This window comes from Geotrypetes seraphini, chromosome 8, assembly GCF_902459505.1.
Source record: "Geotrypetes seraphini chromosome 8, aGeoSer1.1, whole genome shotgun sequence".
In the NCBI taxonomy this organism is placed as follows: Eukaryota; Metazoa; Chordata; class Amphibia; order Gymnophiona; family Dermophiidae; genus Geotrypetes; species Geotrypetes seraphini.
In genome coordinates this window covers 8376197-8393033 of record NC_047091.1, presented here as the reverse complement: position 1 = coordinate 8393033, position 16837 = coordinate 8376197, and the positions used below count along the sequence as shown (strand labels likewise).

Below are 16837 nucleotides of genomic sequence, written 5' to 3'. Positions count from 1 at the left end.
AGGTGGACCACTGGTCTGACCCAATATGGTTGTTCTTAAGTTCTCTGCTGCATCCTTCCCTTGCCAAAGTACGAAGTTACAATGGAAGGAGCAGGACGAGTTGAGAGCAGGCCGCAAATTCAGTGACAGGGCAGTGGAAACATACATCATGCATACAAGTAGTCATTCACACAAGAATGCACAGCCATTATCCCTATTTGCAGTTCTCACCACCTTAACCAGTTGGGGAGAATAGTCGAATGCCAGTTAAAAAAAATAATGGGTTTTAAGTTGGGACTTGAGTTTAGTGAAGGAGAGCTCCAACTTAGTCAGTGAGGGCAGATCATTCCATAGCTTCGGGGCTAGGAAGAAAAAAAAAAAAAAAGACAGACTTCCTCGTTGACTCATAGTGTGCTCTTTTTGGGCGAGGCAAGGCCAGACAAGCATCTATTAAGCAACATACATGATTCGAGGTGTTATGGAATCAACAAAGAAGACAAAAGGCGGAGTACCAGATGAAAGGCTTTGTGGGCAAGACAAAGGACTTAAAAATCTATACGGTATCTTATTGGCAGCCAGTTTAACTTAAATGGTAATGAAGTAGGACGATCATTCCTTCTGGCATGACACAGAAAGCGAAAAGCAGTATTCTGCAACATTTGTGAACAACTTATTTGATATTGGGCGATGCCAACGTACAATAGTCTAATCTTGATACACTTGGTTGCTAGGAAACAGGACCCACCCAAAATCAAGGAAGCCAGAAAGCCTTAGGTGCAGGAGGGGTACAGAGAGATGCAAGAGGGGCACAGAAAATGCTGTCCAGAGGCAAGACTCTGTACCCGAAAGCATGAAACTGCCTTCCGGCAACCCCCAGACCACATGAGTCTGTTTACTACTGGCTCATATACTTTTTTGTTCTGTTGCTGAGAAGTTCAGATATGCCAAGTTATTCAATTCCAGGCTGGAGATTTTGGAACAGTCCTGGATATCTGACCACCCAAGCCTAATGTATTACAGACCGTGAAACACTGATCTCAATGGGCAGGATCAGGTACTACAAATCCCATACTGCTATAGGATGCAAGTTCAAAACCAGGAATGGCCAAAAAGTTTGCAGCTTGGAACTGGGTAACTTAGCATCTCTGTTTTATTTTGCTGCCTGACTGTATTGATGCTGTATTAGGATTGCCAGATTTCCTAATTGAAAAAAGAGGATATCTGATCCCACCCCAATTCCACCCCATTCCGCCTCCACACAAAACTCAGGATAGCATCTGTGCATGCATGGACATCGGTGCGATGATGTCACATACATGCACGCATGCCTATGACATCATTGTGTCGATATCCATGCATGCGCAGATGCCCTCCAGACGCGACCCTGAGGTCGAGGACTTCCAAAAGCAGGATAAACTGCCGGGTTTTGGCAATCCCTCTGGGCACCCGGACAGTCCTTTGGCAGTCCAGCTCTCCTGCACCCCCTTCCCAGCCTTATATCCTTTCAATAAGTGGTAACACCAGTGAGGTGCTCCAGCTCTCGTTAACCCGCTTTTTCTAAGGCAAGAGAGACCTTGTAATCAGCAAAGGAGCATTTTCAGAACCCAGTGGCATAATAAGGAGAGAGCGGACCACCCCGGGCGCCATCTTGATGGGGGCACCAGCACCTCTCCGCCCCCTACGACACGCTTGCACCCTCCCTTCCCCGTACCTCTTTAAAATCTTTGCCAGCACGAGCAACTTCTCTAGCCTGTGGCTCACGCAGGCCTGGCTCCCTTTGAAATCACTTCCGGGTCGCGGGACAAGGACGTGATGTCAGAGGGAAAACCTGCGCGAACAGCAGGCGGAGAAAGTGCTGGCATTGGAGAAGATTTAGAGGTACAGGGGTAGGAGGGGACAGCATGAGTGTGGTGTGGAGGTGCAGAAGGAGCAGGGTGGCGGAGAGGATGGAGCGGTAGGAGTGGGGGTTGCAGAGAGGAGGCCTTGGGGTGGCGCCACCGCCCCAGGCACCTCCCACTCTTGCTACATCACTGTCAGAACCTGATAGATAATAATCGAAGAGTCCATACACAGCAAATGCTTTCCAAAACATAGAAACAGATAAAGGCCAGATGGCCCATCCAGCCTGCCCAACTGCAACATCCACTATCTCCTCCTCTCCCTATTGGCTAAGGCTCTTAACATTTGCATCTCCTCTTCCTATAGGCTAAGGCTCTTTACACCTATATTGTGAAGTCATAGAACTTTATGGTTATAGAAACATTGTAACATGATGGCAGATTAAGGCTAAATGGCCCATCCAGTCTGCCCAACTGCAGTAACCATTATCTCTTCCTCTCTAAGAGATCCCACATACTTATCCCAGCATTCTTGCATTCAAGCACAGTCTCTGTCTCCACCACCTAACTGTCAGTTTTGTTAGTGCCCCCCCCAATATTAGGTGGTAGGGGTTAAGTGAGATGCGCCCTGACAAACGCCGGTCCCAGGTTCAGTTCCCTCACTGAAGACTCACCAGGAAGTAGAATCAAAGAGGCAAAGCCAGAGGTGATTGCATAAAGAATATATTATAGAAATAGTCTTACAGAAAAGCAATATTTATAAGCATTACAATTAAGCAGAGAGCAACGCAGTTTCCCTGCCTTACATAGTTCAGAGACAAAGAGACAGAGAGTCTGAAGTTCTAGGGAGAGCCAGAGAGAGAGAGAAAGAAAGAGAGAGAGAGCCAAGACCCCTCTCCTCCAGAGATAGATAGATAGATTGATAGCTCGAGTGATAGAGCAGAGAGGAGGCTTTTATACCTTGGAAACTTATTCTGAATATAGAAACTATTGTATGTCCCAGTATCTTTCTGTTTAGAATTTGTAAACTGTTTGAAACAAAGGTTAATTTAATTGATAAAGGAGGGTGTGATACTTGCAAGCATGATAAATGGGATTAGTCTCTGGCTTCTTTGTCCCATTCAAGCAGCCTGTCTTCTTGATCTGTGCACCTGGACCCATTGTCCTAAGCACCCCCTTAATCAGACATTAACACCTTTTAGCTAGTCATGATTCAATCAGGGCTACTTGAAACATATCAGGGATACTTAAAACAGTTTCCCTGCCCTCAGGGTCTATCTGCATTCCCATGCCAGAGTCAGATTGATATAATTTCCCATTGGCCTTCGCTGACATAAGTAATGCCAACTACAAATGCTGAATGCTAGCGATAGCTATGCTGACATCAACATTACTAACAATTCTCCCCACTACTCTTTTGTGGAGATTACTGACTTATAGGTGAGCATTTACTGAATAAGATCTCAACGGTGATGTGATAATCGCGCGCCAGACGCCAGCGCGCCGACAATTTGGCGCAAGACAGAATCGCGGGGGGAAAAAATAATTTTTAAAGAGCTCTGATTGAGGGTTTGGGGTGGCAACCCCCCCACTTTATTGGTTAGTGTTCGCGCTGCCGTTGCGGGGGTGTGTGGGGGTGAAACCCCCCCCATTATAGAGAAAAGGGAACTTTTCCAGAAAAAAATCAGAAAAAGTTCCGTTTTCTCTATAATGGAGGTTTCCAACCCCCCCCGAACCCCCCTCCAACAGCAGCACAAACACTAACCAATAAAGTGGGGGAGTTGCCACCCCAAACCCCCCCGTCGGAGCTCTTTAAAAATTACTATTCCCCCCACGTGCTTCTGTCTTGTGCCGAATTGTCGGCACACTGGCGTCTTGCGCGCCACTGACTATGAACCGATCTCTACTGATGCTCAGTGTTGAGGTTACCAGATTTCCAGAACTTATCACAGACCAAGGGGATGTGACCCATTTCCTGGAGGAAGACTTTAGGTTGATCTTGGCATTCCGACATCCCTCCCCCCCCACCTCTACCCCTCCTTGTGCATCCTGGTATCTGCTTCTCAAACTTGTTGATTTCAGGTAGAAACAGCAGGTCTACAAATCCTAAAATGTCCTAGAGTGGAAGCTCCAAAACCAGGACTAACCTCGGATCCCGCCACGTCCCTACAATGCACTGTTGTGATGTTAAGGAGTCAGAGCAGTATTAAAATTAATTGGGGGGAATCTATCGATGGGCGCTGATTTAGCGCTTGCTAAATGCTAAGATGCCCATTATACTCCTATGGATGTCTTAGAATTTAACGTGCATTGAGCGCTGGCGATTGCTAAATAGGTTAGCGCCTCTTGATGAATTCCTCCCCTTAGTGAAATCTATTTTTCACACTTCACTTCCCACCACTGGCAAATTCTCCTGTATCTCACCTTCTCATCCTTCCCAAGCCCCGACTTATAAACCCTCCAGTTATTTGTTCTCCGCGCATTTGACTTGCCACCTTTTTCATCTCGACCGGACAAAATCTTGTAGGAGGTCACGTAGAAATTATATTTCTCATTAGCTGATCCTTTGGTTATAATTCCTGCAAAGCAATTCAAGATAGCTCGTTAGTGTAACGCAAACACACAGGGGCTGATTCTCTAAATCGCGCCTAAAAAAACCCAAAAAGGCACCAGCCACGTATCAATCACGCTTAGGCGCAATTAACAGAATCGCGGCTAGCGGCGCCTATGTAAAAAAAACTCAGGTGCCTGAAATGTATGCGAGGGTTTTAAAGGCCTACATTTCGGGCGCCTAAGTTTTTGGTGAATGGCGCTTAGCGGTACCTAACTCACGCTCCACGCATAGAAATGTCCACTAAGGCATCAGGCGCTGCTAAATGCATTGCGATAAGTGTCAGTTTTTTTTATAGAATCAGATGAGGCACCTATCGCCCGATTACATTTAAAAAAAAAATCAATTATTGAGGTTGTTAAGGGTATTTTGCCAATTAACCCCTCCCCCCCCCCTTTTACAAAACCACGATAGCTTTTTTAGCACAGGCTGCTGCGTTGAATGCTCTGCGCTGCTCCCGACGCTCATAGGAACTCTACGAGTGTCGGGAGCAGCACAGAGCTATCGCGGTTTTGTAAAAGGTGGAGTAAGTTTGGCGCCCTCTATGGAATCAGCCCCACACTGCAGGAAAAGTACATAATCACAACAGCACTGTTAACACACCACCCTGCCCGTCTAGGATATCCTTCAGCATATGAGAGAATGGGAATACTTAACCCCTTCTAGGCTGCAGCAGTTTTGCTCCATAAATGATAAAGGTATCTAGCAAATTTATTGTATACTAGAAAACAAATCACTCCATTTAGTCAGTACATGCCAATGCCAGGAAAAGTATTTTAAAGCGAAAGAAAAGCCTTGGACACGGAGAGGTGTTCCCACTCTCTTCCACCCAGGCATCACCCCTGTCCTTCTGTGTGTCTTTCAGTGTGTCAGTCCGTCAATGTCCCGTCTGTTTTTTTTTTTTCTTTCAATCTCTCTCCCTGTCAATTATCGTGCCCCATCCTACCTTTTTTTTAAATCACGTGTTGTGTTGGGAAGGGTAACCAGCACACAGTAACCGCTGCCGGATTAGGTTAAACTGCCACTCGAAGCAACTCGTCATGCGTGCACGTGCCGAACGCTTTACAATTTATCTGCCGGCCATGCACGGAGCCACGAAGATTGTAGTGCACATGCGCGCTAAGGGTATTATTATATAGCATTATTATTAATCCTCCATTGCCCCAAGTACAATAGCTAGAGTGTGAGGCCACTGGGACAGACAGGGAAAAAATGCTTGAGTACCTGACTATAAACCACTTAGGCTTAGGCCAGGGGTCTCCAAAGTCCCTCCTTGAGGGCCGAATCCAGTCGGGTTTTCAGGATTTCCCCAATGAATATGCATGAGATCTATGTGCATGTACTGCTTTCAATGCATATTCAACCTAAGTACTCAGCTGCGCCAAGTGAGGAAATACTAAAGCAAAGCCACCCGTACTGATGTGGATATAAATTGTCTGTGTATTTATGATGTGTGGTTTAGTCTCTGGGTACCCAACCAAAGTCAGCTGTGTGAAACAATGGAAGACTGTGAGAGAAAACCTGTTCTACAAGGGAGGAGTCGGGTTAAGATGATTGCGAACAACACAGCCTCCACGCAGCCCTTCTGGACATGACAGGAGCATGCATTCCCACAGAGCCCCTTTATTAATTTTCACTGCAGGAATCTCATGAAGAAACAGGAAATAAAGACGGAAGGTGGCGCCAGCCTGCAGGTGCATTCCATTAGGGAAATTCCGACAGACAATATCAAGTTCTGGCATCAGTATCTTGGGGATCTGCAGAATGCTGGTACAGGAACTCAATTTCTCCATCCCCGTGAGTATTGTCACTGCCCCCGTCCTTGCCCCATTCCTGTAAGCTCTACCTTAACCACACAAGCCTTGAACACTTACGATTTTAAAGTGTTTGAGGCTTGTGCAGATGAGGACGGAGCTTAGGCATTGGTGGAATGAGGCATTATGACATCACAATCTGAGCTCTAGAATGTTGCTACTTAGGATTTGAAAGCTTTTGAGGCTTGTGCAGATGAGGACGGAGCTTAGGCATTGGTGGAATGAGGCATTATGACATCACAATCTGAGCTCTAGAATGTTGCTACTTAGGATTTTAAAATGTTTGAGGCTTGTGCAGATGAGGACGGAGCTTAGGCATTGGTGGAATGAGGCATTATGACATCACAATCTGAGCTCTAGAATGTTGCTACCTATGATTTTAAAGTGTTTGAGGCTTGTGCAGATGAGGACGGAGCTTGCAGGAATGGGGCAGGGACAGGAAAAGAACTCACGGGGACAGGATGGGAAAATGAGTTCCCGTGGGGAAAGGGAAAAATTTGTTTCCGTGTCATTCTCTACTTGGGAGAACAGTATAGAAAACTGAATAAATAAATAGTGTGAAAAGTTTCAGCCTCTGATAACCTGGGCTGGTTTTGTGACATCATAATGCCTCATTCCACCAATGCCTAAGAGTCAACCTCATCAGTGATGTCACAATGGCTTGATTGACGTATACTTGGCTCACTTTTACTATATTTTGATTTCTAGAGTGGCCTCAGCACCGGAGAATGACACGGGGACAAATCTGTCCCCAACCCCGCAGGAACTCAGTTTCCCCATTCCCTCCCTGCAAGTTTTGTCTCTGTCCCTGCCCCATTCTTGATAGCTCTGCTTTAACTGTACAAGCCTCAAACGTTTGAGGCTTGTGCAGATGAGGACAGAGCTTGCGGGAATTGAGCAGGGACAGGAAAAGAACTCACGGGGACGGGACAGTAAAATGAGCTCCTGCTGGGACGGGGACATATTTGTCCCCGTGTCATTCTCTACCTGGTACCAGTCTTCTGCCAGCACACTCAGCATAAAAGCCAGCCCTAGATGAAAAGGCCGCATGAGGCAAGGAAAGCAGGATTTAGAGCATATCCTGGGGCTTACAGATCCTGAAAGATTTCAGAGGGTCCATGACCTTAGCAAAAATTAAGTTGTAATATTTTTACCATCTAACTTCTAACCCCCCCCCCCCACCCCCAGGAAAGAGACTTGAGAGTACTGGTAGACAAGTCAATGAAGCTGCCCGCGCAATGTGCAGGGGCGGTAGAGGGCGAACAGAATGCTAGGAATGATTAAGAAGGGGATCACAAACACATTGGAGAAAGTTATCATGCCGCTGTACCAGGCCATGGTTTGCCCCCACCTGGAGTTCTGCGTCCAGCACTGAAGAAGGACATAGTGCTACTTGATAGGGTCCAGAGAAGAGAGACTAAAATGGTTCAGGGGCTGGAGTTGCCGTACAGTGAAAGATTAGAGAAACTGGGCCTCTTCTCCCTTGAAAAGAGGAGACTGAGAGGAGACATGAACGAAACATTCAAGATAATGAAGGGAATAGACTTAGTAAATAAAGACAGGCTGTTCACCCTCTCCAAGGTGGAGAGAACGAGAGGGCACTCTCTAAAGTTGAAAGGGGATAGATTCCATACAAACGTAAGGAAGTTCTTCTTCACCCAGAGAGTGGTAAAAATCTGGAACGCTCTTCCGGAGGCTGTTATAGGGGAAATCATCCTCCAGGGATTCAAGACAAAGCTGAACCTAAACGTACGCAGGTAAGGCTAGACTCAGTTAGGGTACTGGTCTTTGACCTAAGGGCCACCGCGGGAGCGGATTGCTGGTCTGACCCAGCAGCGGCAATTCTTATATTCTTATGAAATGTAGCTTTTCATTCAAATAATGAATTTAGGTAAAAAAGTAATCTATGGCCTTTAGACTTCAAAAATGTTTTTAATGTCAGTAAACCTCACTGTCTAAAATTATTATCCCCTATAAAAAACAAAACCAGAATACATTTGGTTGTGTGAATTCAGCATCCTAGAGCCATGATGGATATCTGGAAAAGAATATATGATTAGGCTGCCGAGTCTTCTTCCCTCACCTACATTCTTCTCCCTCCACCCTCAGGAAAGATGAAAATCCAAAACTTACTGACCTGTGATGTTCTTCCGGCCTCCCAGGTCAATCTCCAACCACTCAGTTGTACTGCTAAATTCAGCCACCCAAGAGCTGGGTGCTGGTTCATTTCTGAAGCTTGCCCTCTCTGGTGACCAGTTCATGTGTTGACCTATAGGGTCAACACTCAACCACGAAGAAGAAGCGCTGAAATGAGTAACATCGAGCAGGTCACTGCAGACTGTGAAGATAATGGAAAGGAAATATCTTAGCACAATTTGAAGAGTTTGAGGGACTCCTGCTTCCATTGGTTTTCCTCTCAAGTAGCCCTTCCTATTGGGTTTTTGTTTCTCTTTGTCCCCTTCCCACTGAACCTAATTTCAATGGTGGATTAACACACTCTAGGGCACCCAAGCACCAAGACTTTGTGGACCAGCTGTGTGAGTAGTGTGGCTCTACATGAAAGGCAATTCTATAAACTGGTGCTTAAATCTAGACACCAGTAGAACACATAGAAACATGACAGCCAAATGGCCCATCCAGTCTGCCCATCTGCAGCATCCACTATCTCCGCCTCTCCCTTTAGGCTAAAGCTCTTTACACCTGAATGTGAGGTCATAGAGCATTATTGTTATAAGCTAAGGCTGTTAACATTTGCATTATGAGGTCATGGAACTTTATGGTTATAAAACCATGATGGAAGACAAAAGCCAAATAGCCCATCTGCAGCATCTACTATCTGCTCCTCTCCCTATAGGCTAAGGCTCTTTACACCCGCATTATGAAATCGTGGATCTTTATGGTTGTAAGCTAAGGCATTATGAGGTCATAGAGCCTAACCCACAGTAAGCTTAAAACCAAATTGACAGGCGATCAGTGGGTCCCAAGAAAAATTCAGATCAATGCTTAAGACCTTTCTGTACATGGAAACACCAGTGTTTCTTAAACCTGTCCTGGGGGATCCCTTAGCCAGTTGGGTTTTCATGATATCTTTAATGAATATGCGTGAGGCAGATTTGCATATAATAGAGGTGACAGGCATGCAAATCTGCCTCACGCATATTCATTGGGGGATATCTTGAAAACCCGACTGGATGGGGGTCCCCCAGGACAGGTTTAAGAACCACTGATCTACACTTATCTTTAATCCAGAAAGTGTGACTGATCCCCATGACTTTTAGGGTAGTGCCCTATGGATAACCTAGGTATGAGACCTTGCTTTTCCCGTCCTTGCTCTCCCTCTGCTCTTTTCTATCAAAATTCTATTTTCTCCCAGTTTCCCAATATTTTTACCTGCTATTCCTTTCTCTTGTTCTATTTTTCTCCCTCCTTGAAACTTGAACCAAAATGGAGCAAAAGGTTCCCCTCGAAGTTAGAAAGTGCCCTAGAACCTTGTTCTCCCTCCAAATCCTGTTCAATCTCTCTGTTTGGGTTTTTTTATTTATTTATTCCAACAGAGAATGTTTATGATCTTGTCATTGTGCTTCCTCTGCTTGTGCCGCCCAGATCCATTCTTCTTGGACCCCCCCCCAAGCCCTCCCCCTAGTTGCTTTCTTAGAGGTGTTCTAGCATCCACTCTCTAGCATTTGGTATATCAAAAAAGCCGAAACAGCTCACCTCTCTGGAACATCAGACGCTTTTCAGATAAAGACCCCCTACATTTTGGAAAGAAAAAAGGAGTAAAAAAACAACAACCCCAAAACAACCCACTGCATGCAATCAAGCAGGCTCTATAATATCTATATGGCACTTTTTTCATGCAATATGTATCCCCAAAACTGGATACGTCATTTGGGACAGGAATCTACAATTTTCCGCCTCTCTTCATTAGCTGTGTTGTGATGCTTTGAAGTTCTCAATACAGGAAAGTGATTCGCAGATGAAGAAAATAACAGACATTAACTATGAAAGTATTTACAGTTCAATGATCAAAAAACATGTTGGGCTCGATAAAATGATTTAAAACTGCCAGGAGAGGCTCTTGGCCGTTTAAATCGCCTGACCGGGGTTAGCCAGGCATTTTCAGCGCACTTAACTGGATAGTACCGCTGAAAACGCCCAGAGCCAACTATTTTGTGGGTGTTCTGGGGGCAGAGTCAGCACGTAACCTATTAAGGGCCAACATTAAGCACTTAACCAGCTAAGATAACTGCCTAAAGAGGACCAGAAAAAAATGCAGTCCTATCTTTATGCGGTTCCTCATAGCTGCTTATGGGCTAATATTGCACGTAACTGGCTATGTTTTTGCTGGTTCCATATACCCGGAAATTTAGGCCCGGATTCTCAAATTGGCGCTGATTTTGGTGGCCGCCAAGCTACCCTAAGAGACGCCAGCTCTTTTTGCTCACTCGGGGCGCTTGAATCCCAGAGGATGGAGCTTGGTATTGAATATATTGTAATGACAGGACTGGTGTGAATTATGGAGGGAGGGGATCACTTTTTTTTGGGGGGAGGGGAGAAGCTCCGGAAGCTATAAGAGTTGAAGCCTTTGGGGCATTTCTTGTCGGGTTGGGGGATTGGTCTGATCTCTTTGAGAGTATTTTGGATGACGGGATGGGCCGGAAATTTAGGCCCGGATTCTCAAATTGGCGCTGATTTTGGTGGCCGCCAAGCTACCCTAAGAGACGCCAGCTCTTTTTGCTCACTCGGGGCGCTTGAATCCCAGAGGATGGAGCTTGGTATTGAATATATTGTAATGACAGGACTGGTGTGAATTATGGAGGGAGGGGATCACTTTTTTTTTTTTGGGGGGGGGGGGAGAAGCTCCGGAAGCTATAAGAGTTGAAGCCTTTGGGGCATTTCTTGTCGGGTTGGGGGATTGGTCTGATCTCTTTGAGAGTATTTTGGATGACGGGATGGGCCGGAAATTTAGGCCCGGATTCTCAAATTGGCGCTGATTTTGGTGGCCGCCAAGCTACCCTAAGAGACGCCAGCTCTTTTTGCTCACTCGGGGCGCTTGAATCCCAGAGGATGGAGCTTGGTATTGAATATATTGTAATGACAGGACTGGTGTGAATTATGGAGGGAGGGGATCACTTTTTTTTTTTTGGGGGGGGGGGGGGGAGAAGCTCCGGAAGCTATAAGAGTTGAAGCCTTTGGGGCATTTCTTGTCGGGTTGGGGGATTGGTCTGATCTCTTTGAGAGTATTTTGGATGACGGGATGGGCTGGTTTTGGGGGGTGCCTCTGGGAGTTGTTTCTAGGGAGCTTTTGGTTCTGGGGGATGGTTTTTCTGTGCAGATGGTGCTATACATAATATATTCGCTTCTTTGTTATCGTCACTTGTTTGTACTGTCACCACTGTAATTGTTTAAATAACAATAATCTTGGGGGGTAGGGGTAGGAAGTAGGGTGGGGATGGGAAAGGACTATGGGTTGGTTCACTGAACATTGATTAGACGTTGTAATGTTTCTCGTCTTTTCAATCAAAAAGATTTAACATAAAAGTGACTGCCGATCACGTGTCAATCACGAATTGGTGCCAGTTTTGGAATCGTCCCGATGCAAAGTGTAGGCCGGGGTTTTCCAGGCCTACATTTCCGGTGCCTGTCTTCGCTTGAATCACACCTACGTGGGCACTTTAGGCCACCAAACACCAGTAGAGTAGCAGCGGTCACCACTGCCCGTGTACATTCGGCAAAATGCCATGGCCGGTGTTTGAATGTTAGTATTTTGGCTGCACATATGTAATTAGTGCACTTTCCGAATTGGCTTTAAGGCCCTTAGGCCCTGCCGTTTACCTTCCGACACCCACCCTCAAAGCTTTGAAGTTTTCCAGGTCCAGGAGGGAGATTTTTGGCCAGTCCTGGATTTCTTAAAGCCTATCCTGGTACGTTACGAGACCCGCAGCATGATTGAAGGGGTAGACTCAGCGACTATTAAATACCGCACCGTAGCAGAGATATACCGTATTTTCACGCATATAACGCGCGCGTTATACGCGTTTTTACCTACCGCGCATACCCCTCGCGCGTTATATGCGTGAGCGCGGTATACAAAAGTTTTAAAACATAGTTCCCACCCCGCCCGACGCCCGATTCACCCCCCCCAGCAGGACCGCTCGCACCCCCACCCCGAACGACCGCTCGCACGCGCTCCCACCCGCACCCGCATCCACGATCGGAGCAAGAGGGAGCCCAAGCCCTCTTGCCCGGCCGACTCCCCGACGTCCGATACATCCCCCCCCCCCCCGGCAGGACCACTCGCACCCCCACCCCGAAGGACCGCCGACTTCCCGACAATATCGGGCCAGAAGGGAGCCCAAACCCTCCTGGCCACGGCGACCCCCTAACCCCACCCCGCACTACATTACGGGCAGGAGGGATCCCAGGCCCTCCTGCCCTCGACGCAACCCCCCCTCCCTCCAACGACCGCCCCCCCCAAGAACCTCCGACCGCCCCCCCAGCCGACCCGCGACCCCCCTGGCGACCCCCACCCCCCTTCCCCGTACCTTTGGTAGTTGGGCCAGAAGGGAGCCCAAACCCTCCTGGCCACGGCGACCCCCTAACCCCACCCCGCACTACATTACGGGCAGGAGGGATCCCAGGCCCTCCTGCCCTCGACGCAAACCCCCCTCCCCCCCAACGACCGCCCCCCCCAAGAACCTCCGACCGCCCCCCAGCCGACCCGCGATCCCCCTGGCGACCCCCACGACCCCCCCACCCCCCTTCCCCGTACCTTTGGTAGTTGGCCGGACAGACGGGAGCCAAACCCGCCTGTCCGGCAGGCAGCCAACGAAGGAATGAGGCCGGATTGGCCCATCCATCCTAAAGCTCCGCCTACTGGTGGGGCCTAAGGCGCGTGGGCCAATCAGAATAGGCCCTGGAGCCTTAGGTCCCACCTGGGGGCGCGGCCTGAGGCACATGGGCCCAACCCGACCATGTGCCTCAGGCCGCGCCCCCAGGTGGGACCTAAGGCTCCAGGGCCTATTCTGATTGGCCCACGCGCCTTAGGCCCCACCAGTAGGCGGAGCTTTAGGATGGATGGGCCAATCCGGCCTCATTCCTTCGTTGGCTGCCTGCCGGACAGGCGGGTTTGGCTCCCGTCTGTCCGGCCAACTACCAAAGGTACGGGGAAGGGGGGTGGGGGGGTCGTGGGGGTCGCCAGGGGGGTCGCGGGTCGGCTGGGGGAGCGGTCGGAGGTTCTTGGGGGGGCGGTCGTTGGGGGGGAGGGGGGTTTGCGTCGAGGGCAGGAGGGCCTGGGATCCCTCCTGCCCGTAATGTAGTGCGGGGTGGGGTTAGGGGGTCGCCGTGGCCAGGAGGGTTTGGGCTCCCTTCTGGCCCAACTACCAAAGGTACGGGGAAGGGGGGTGGGGGGGTCGTGGGGGTCGCCAGGGGGGGTCGCGGGTCGGCTGGGGGGGCGGTCGGAGGTTCTTGGGGGGGGCGGTCGTTGGGGGGAGGGGGGTTTGCGTCGAGGGCAGGAGGGCCTGGCTGGGATCCCTCCTGCCCGTAATGTAGTGCGGGGTGGGGTTAGGGGGTCGCCGTGGCCAGGAGGATTTGGGCTCCCTCCTGGCCCGATATTGTTGGGGAGTCGGCGGTCCTTCGGGGGGAGGGATGTATCGGACGTCGGGGGGGGGCATCAGGCTTTCAGGATGGGGACAGACCTTCAAGGGGGGACAGTGCACGGAAGTCAGGGGGGGTGAACGGAGAGTCGGAAAGTCAGGGCGGGCGAAAGGAGCGTCGGGCAGCATGCGCGGTATACCCGTGAGCGCGGTATACCAAAGTTTTTGTACATATCATCGTGATTTCTGCGCGCTATACCCGTGTGCGCGTTTTATACGGGTGCGCGTTATTTGCGTGAAAATACGGTACAGTACATTCAAAACCAAGTTTGGTCAAAACTCTCCTTTCTGGGGCAGGATTCACTACATTTGGGGACGATGTATTATGTGTAAAATCAGTGTGAATTGATTAACAAGAAGCAGCAGAATACTTCACCTACTGCAGGATATAAAAGATTCTGGACTAGTGCAGCTTTAGCCAACTTGAAGCTCTGAATTAGAGAATGACACAGGGGCAAATTTGTCCCCGTGTCAGTCTCTACTCTGAATGCTGCAGTCTGTCTATTTAATGTTAGCGTAATCTGTTCCCTTAAAATAACATTTAAAAAAACACAAGGCTTCCTGAATACTGGAGGTTGACGTGCCAGCCCTTTGCCTACACCCCTCCCCAAGCTTGGAAATCTGCTTCTTCTGCCAAAGTTATGATAAGCAAGGAAAACAGCTCACCTTCTGGACTGGAGCCCGTTCGCCCAGGCAGATTCATAGAGGGTGATCCCTTTTTCTTGGGTCAGTGTTACCTGCCCGCCAATATCATCTGATATCACACCAGCATGGATGGCTGCTTTGCAAATTACAGAGGTCTGTAGAGTGGAAAGATATTCCGCCCCCCCCCAAAAAAAAAAAAAATCATGGTTAAACACAGAGAGGAATAGTAGACCCATGCAGCAGATAACTAAGCAAGCGCTGATCTGTGCCATACTTCCTAAGTCAAGCAGCCCTGACAAGTGTAGACTGGTCTCAGTCTGGTTACTTCTTAACTGAGGTAGCTTAGAACTCCTGTTCACACTTCATTCATTCCAGACAATTTCTCATCATAGTGTTCTGGGAAGAAAAGCTTTGGAGCAGAGACTGGCCCTTGGGGCCTTACGTACAAATGGAGATTCGCATGACTTACACATCCTGCTTGGAGAAGTAAAGTTCTCCTTTGTGGAAATCACAGTCACAATATGTACAGATTTTACTCCTGGAGGAATTCTGTGCAAACATTTTGAAAATTCTGCTGCTTATTTGTGGTGTTTTGCATACAATTCTCCTATCCTGAGGCTTATTTGTGGTGTTTTGCATACAATTCTCCTATCCTGAGGCCTGAAATTCTTTCCTGTCTTTTCCTTTCTCAGGTTCAAACCTCCTCAGTTCCCTCTCTCATTCCTACTGCAGTTCTGACTCCCTCTAAATCCTCCTTGGCTGCCATAGTCTGGCATCTCTCTCTTCCTCTCTTCCCATCCCCTTTCTGATCTTGGTCACGCTCTCTTCCTTTCCCTCATCTCCACTTGCAAGTCCAGCTTCCATGTCCCCTCACCCCACCTCTCTCACTTGCACCATGAATCCCTTCCCTACTCCCCATGGTCTGGCATCTTTCTCTCCTTCTCTCTACGATCAAGCATCTCTTCCTTCTCACCCCCCTTTCTGGCCTGGGTTTCCTTCTCAACCCCTTTCTCCTTTACTTATGGGTCCAGCATCCATGTCCCCTCCCCTCTCCTTCTGCCCTTGCAGGTCTAGCATCCATGTTCCCTCCTCTCTCCCCCCCCCCCACTTGCAGTGCAGCATCCATGTCCCAACCCCTCCCATCTGCTAGTCTAGTATCCATTCCCCTTCTCTCCCCTTCCCCCTTGCAGGTCTAGCATCCATGTCTCCTCCTCTCTTCCCCACCATGGGTTTAACATCCACCATGTTCCCTCCTTTCCCTTCCTCCCAATTGTGGTTTAGCATCCATGTCCCCATCCCCTCCTTCTCCCCAGTGTAGGTCTGGCCTCTCTCCCTCCCTCCAACCGACTCCTCTTCCCGTGAGATCTGACATACCTGTGGGCTTTCCAGAGCAGCAGCAGCGGCAGAAGTTGGCTGGCAGAGGCAGCGCTGTCAATGGGCTGCTTGCAGCTGGCTCTGCCGCATCATCTATTTACAGGAAGTGATGCGGTAGAGAGAGAAGGCCCTGGTGGGGCCAGCCGGAAGCAGCCTGTTTACAGCACTGCTTCCACTGCTGCTTCCTTGGGAGGCCCACAGGTATGTCTGAACGCATGGTGGGGGGGGGGGGGGTTGGAGGGGCACATGGGGGAGATGGGGACAGGGGCAGAATGGAAGGTTTGCGTGGATGGCGAATTCTGCACAAATTCTGCGCTGCGCAGTTGCATAAAATTCCATTGGGAGTAAGATTTCCAGAAAACAAAACTATTTTAGGCCCATTAAGGCTTAATGTAAACATTGCTTGTTTAAGCTGTAATGTAGGGAGTAGTCAGTTCAGTCCTTTAAGAGCAAGGAGGAGATCTGGTTTGTCAGGCAACCAAATTATTCAGGTTAAGCTGGTTCTTGGGCCATACCTATGAAAATATAACTAGTAAATACTCCTTGTGGCTATCCAAAAAATCAAACTGATCTGAAGACCCTGAGAACCTGAGATTCTTGCCTCTGTTGTAAGAAAATCCTGCAATTAGCTCATTCACCTGATGGAAGGGAAATTGGGCATTTGATTAAGTCTGGTATTGTTAAGAACCCAATAAGAAAAACATCTGCCATTGCCTACTAGAGGAGACCAGCATGTAGCAGAATTTATGCTCTGGACAGGATTGAAAGACTGAGTAAAAGTCCTGGAGGTAAAGTGAGATTGATTTAAGTATGGGCAGATAACCAGAAAGGAAGACAACTTAGAAGACTGGATGAACCAAACTGGTCCTTATCTGCTGTCATCAAGATATGTTTCTAAGTTGTCTCAGGTGGAGAAAGCAG

At 48.5% G+C, this 16837-nt stretch overlaps 1 protein-coding gene across 3 annotated transcripts in view; it reads right to left on the bottom strand.

The window, feature by feature from the left end:
- LOC117364602 (discoidin, CUB and LCCL domain-containing protein 1-like) overlaps positions 1-16837 on the bottom strand; it is a 94711-nt gene that overhangs the window by 10453 nt on the left and 67421 nt on the right. For all 3 annotated transcript variants that reach the window (XM_033953973.1, XM_033953970.1, XM_033953972.1), the window contains 4 exons: positions 14564-14697; positions 9957-9994; positions 8380-8580; positions 4242-4396 (listed from right to left, as the gene is read on the bottom strand). In XM_033953973.1, coding sequence (XP_033809864.1) covers positions 4242-4396; positions 8380-8580; positions 9957-9994; positions 14564-14697 — 528 coding nt within the window. The remainder of the gene's footprint in view (positions 1-4241; positions 4397-8379; positions 8581-9956; positions 9995-14563; positions 14698-16837) is intronic.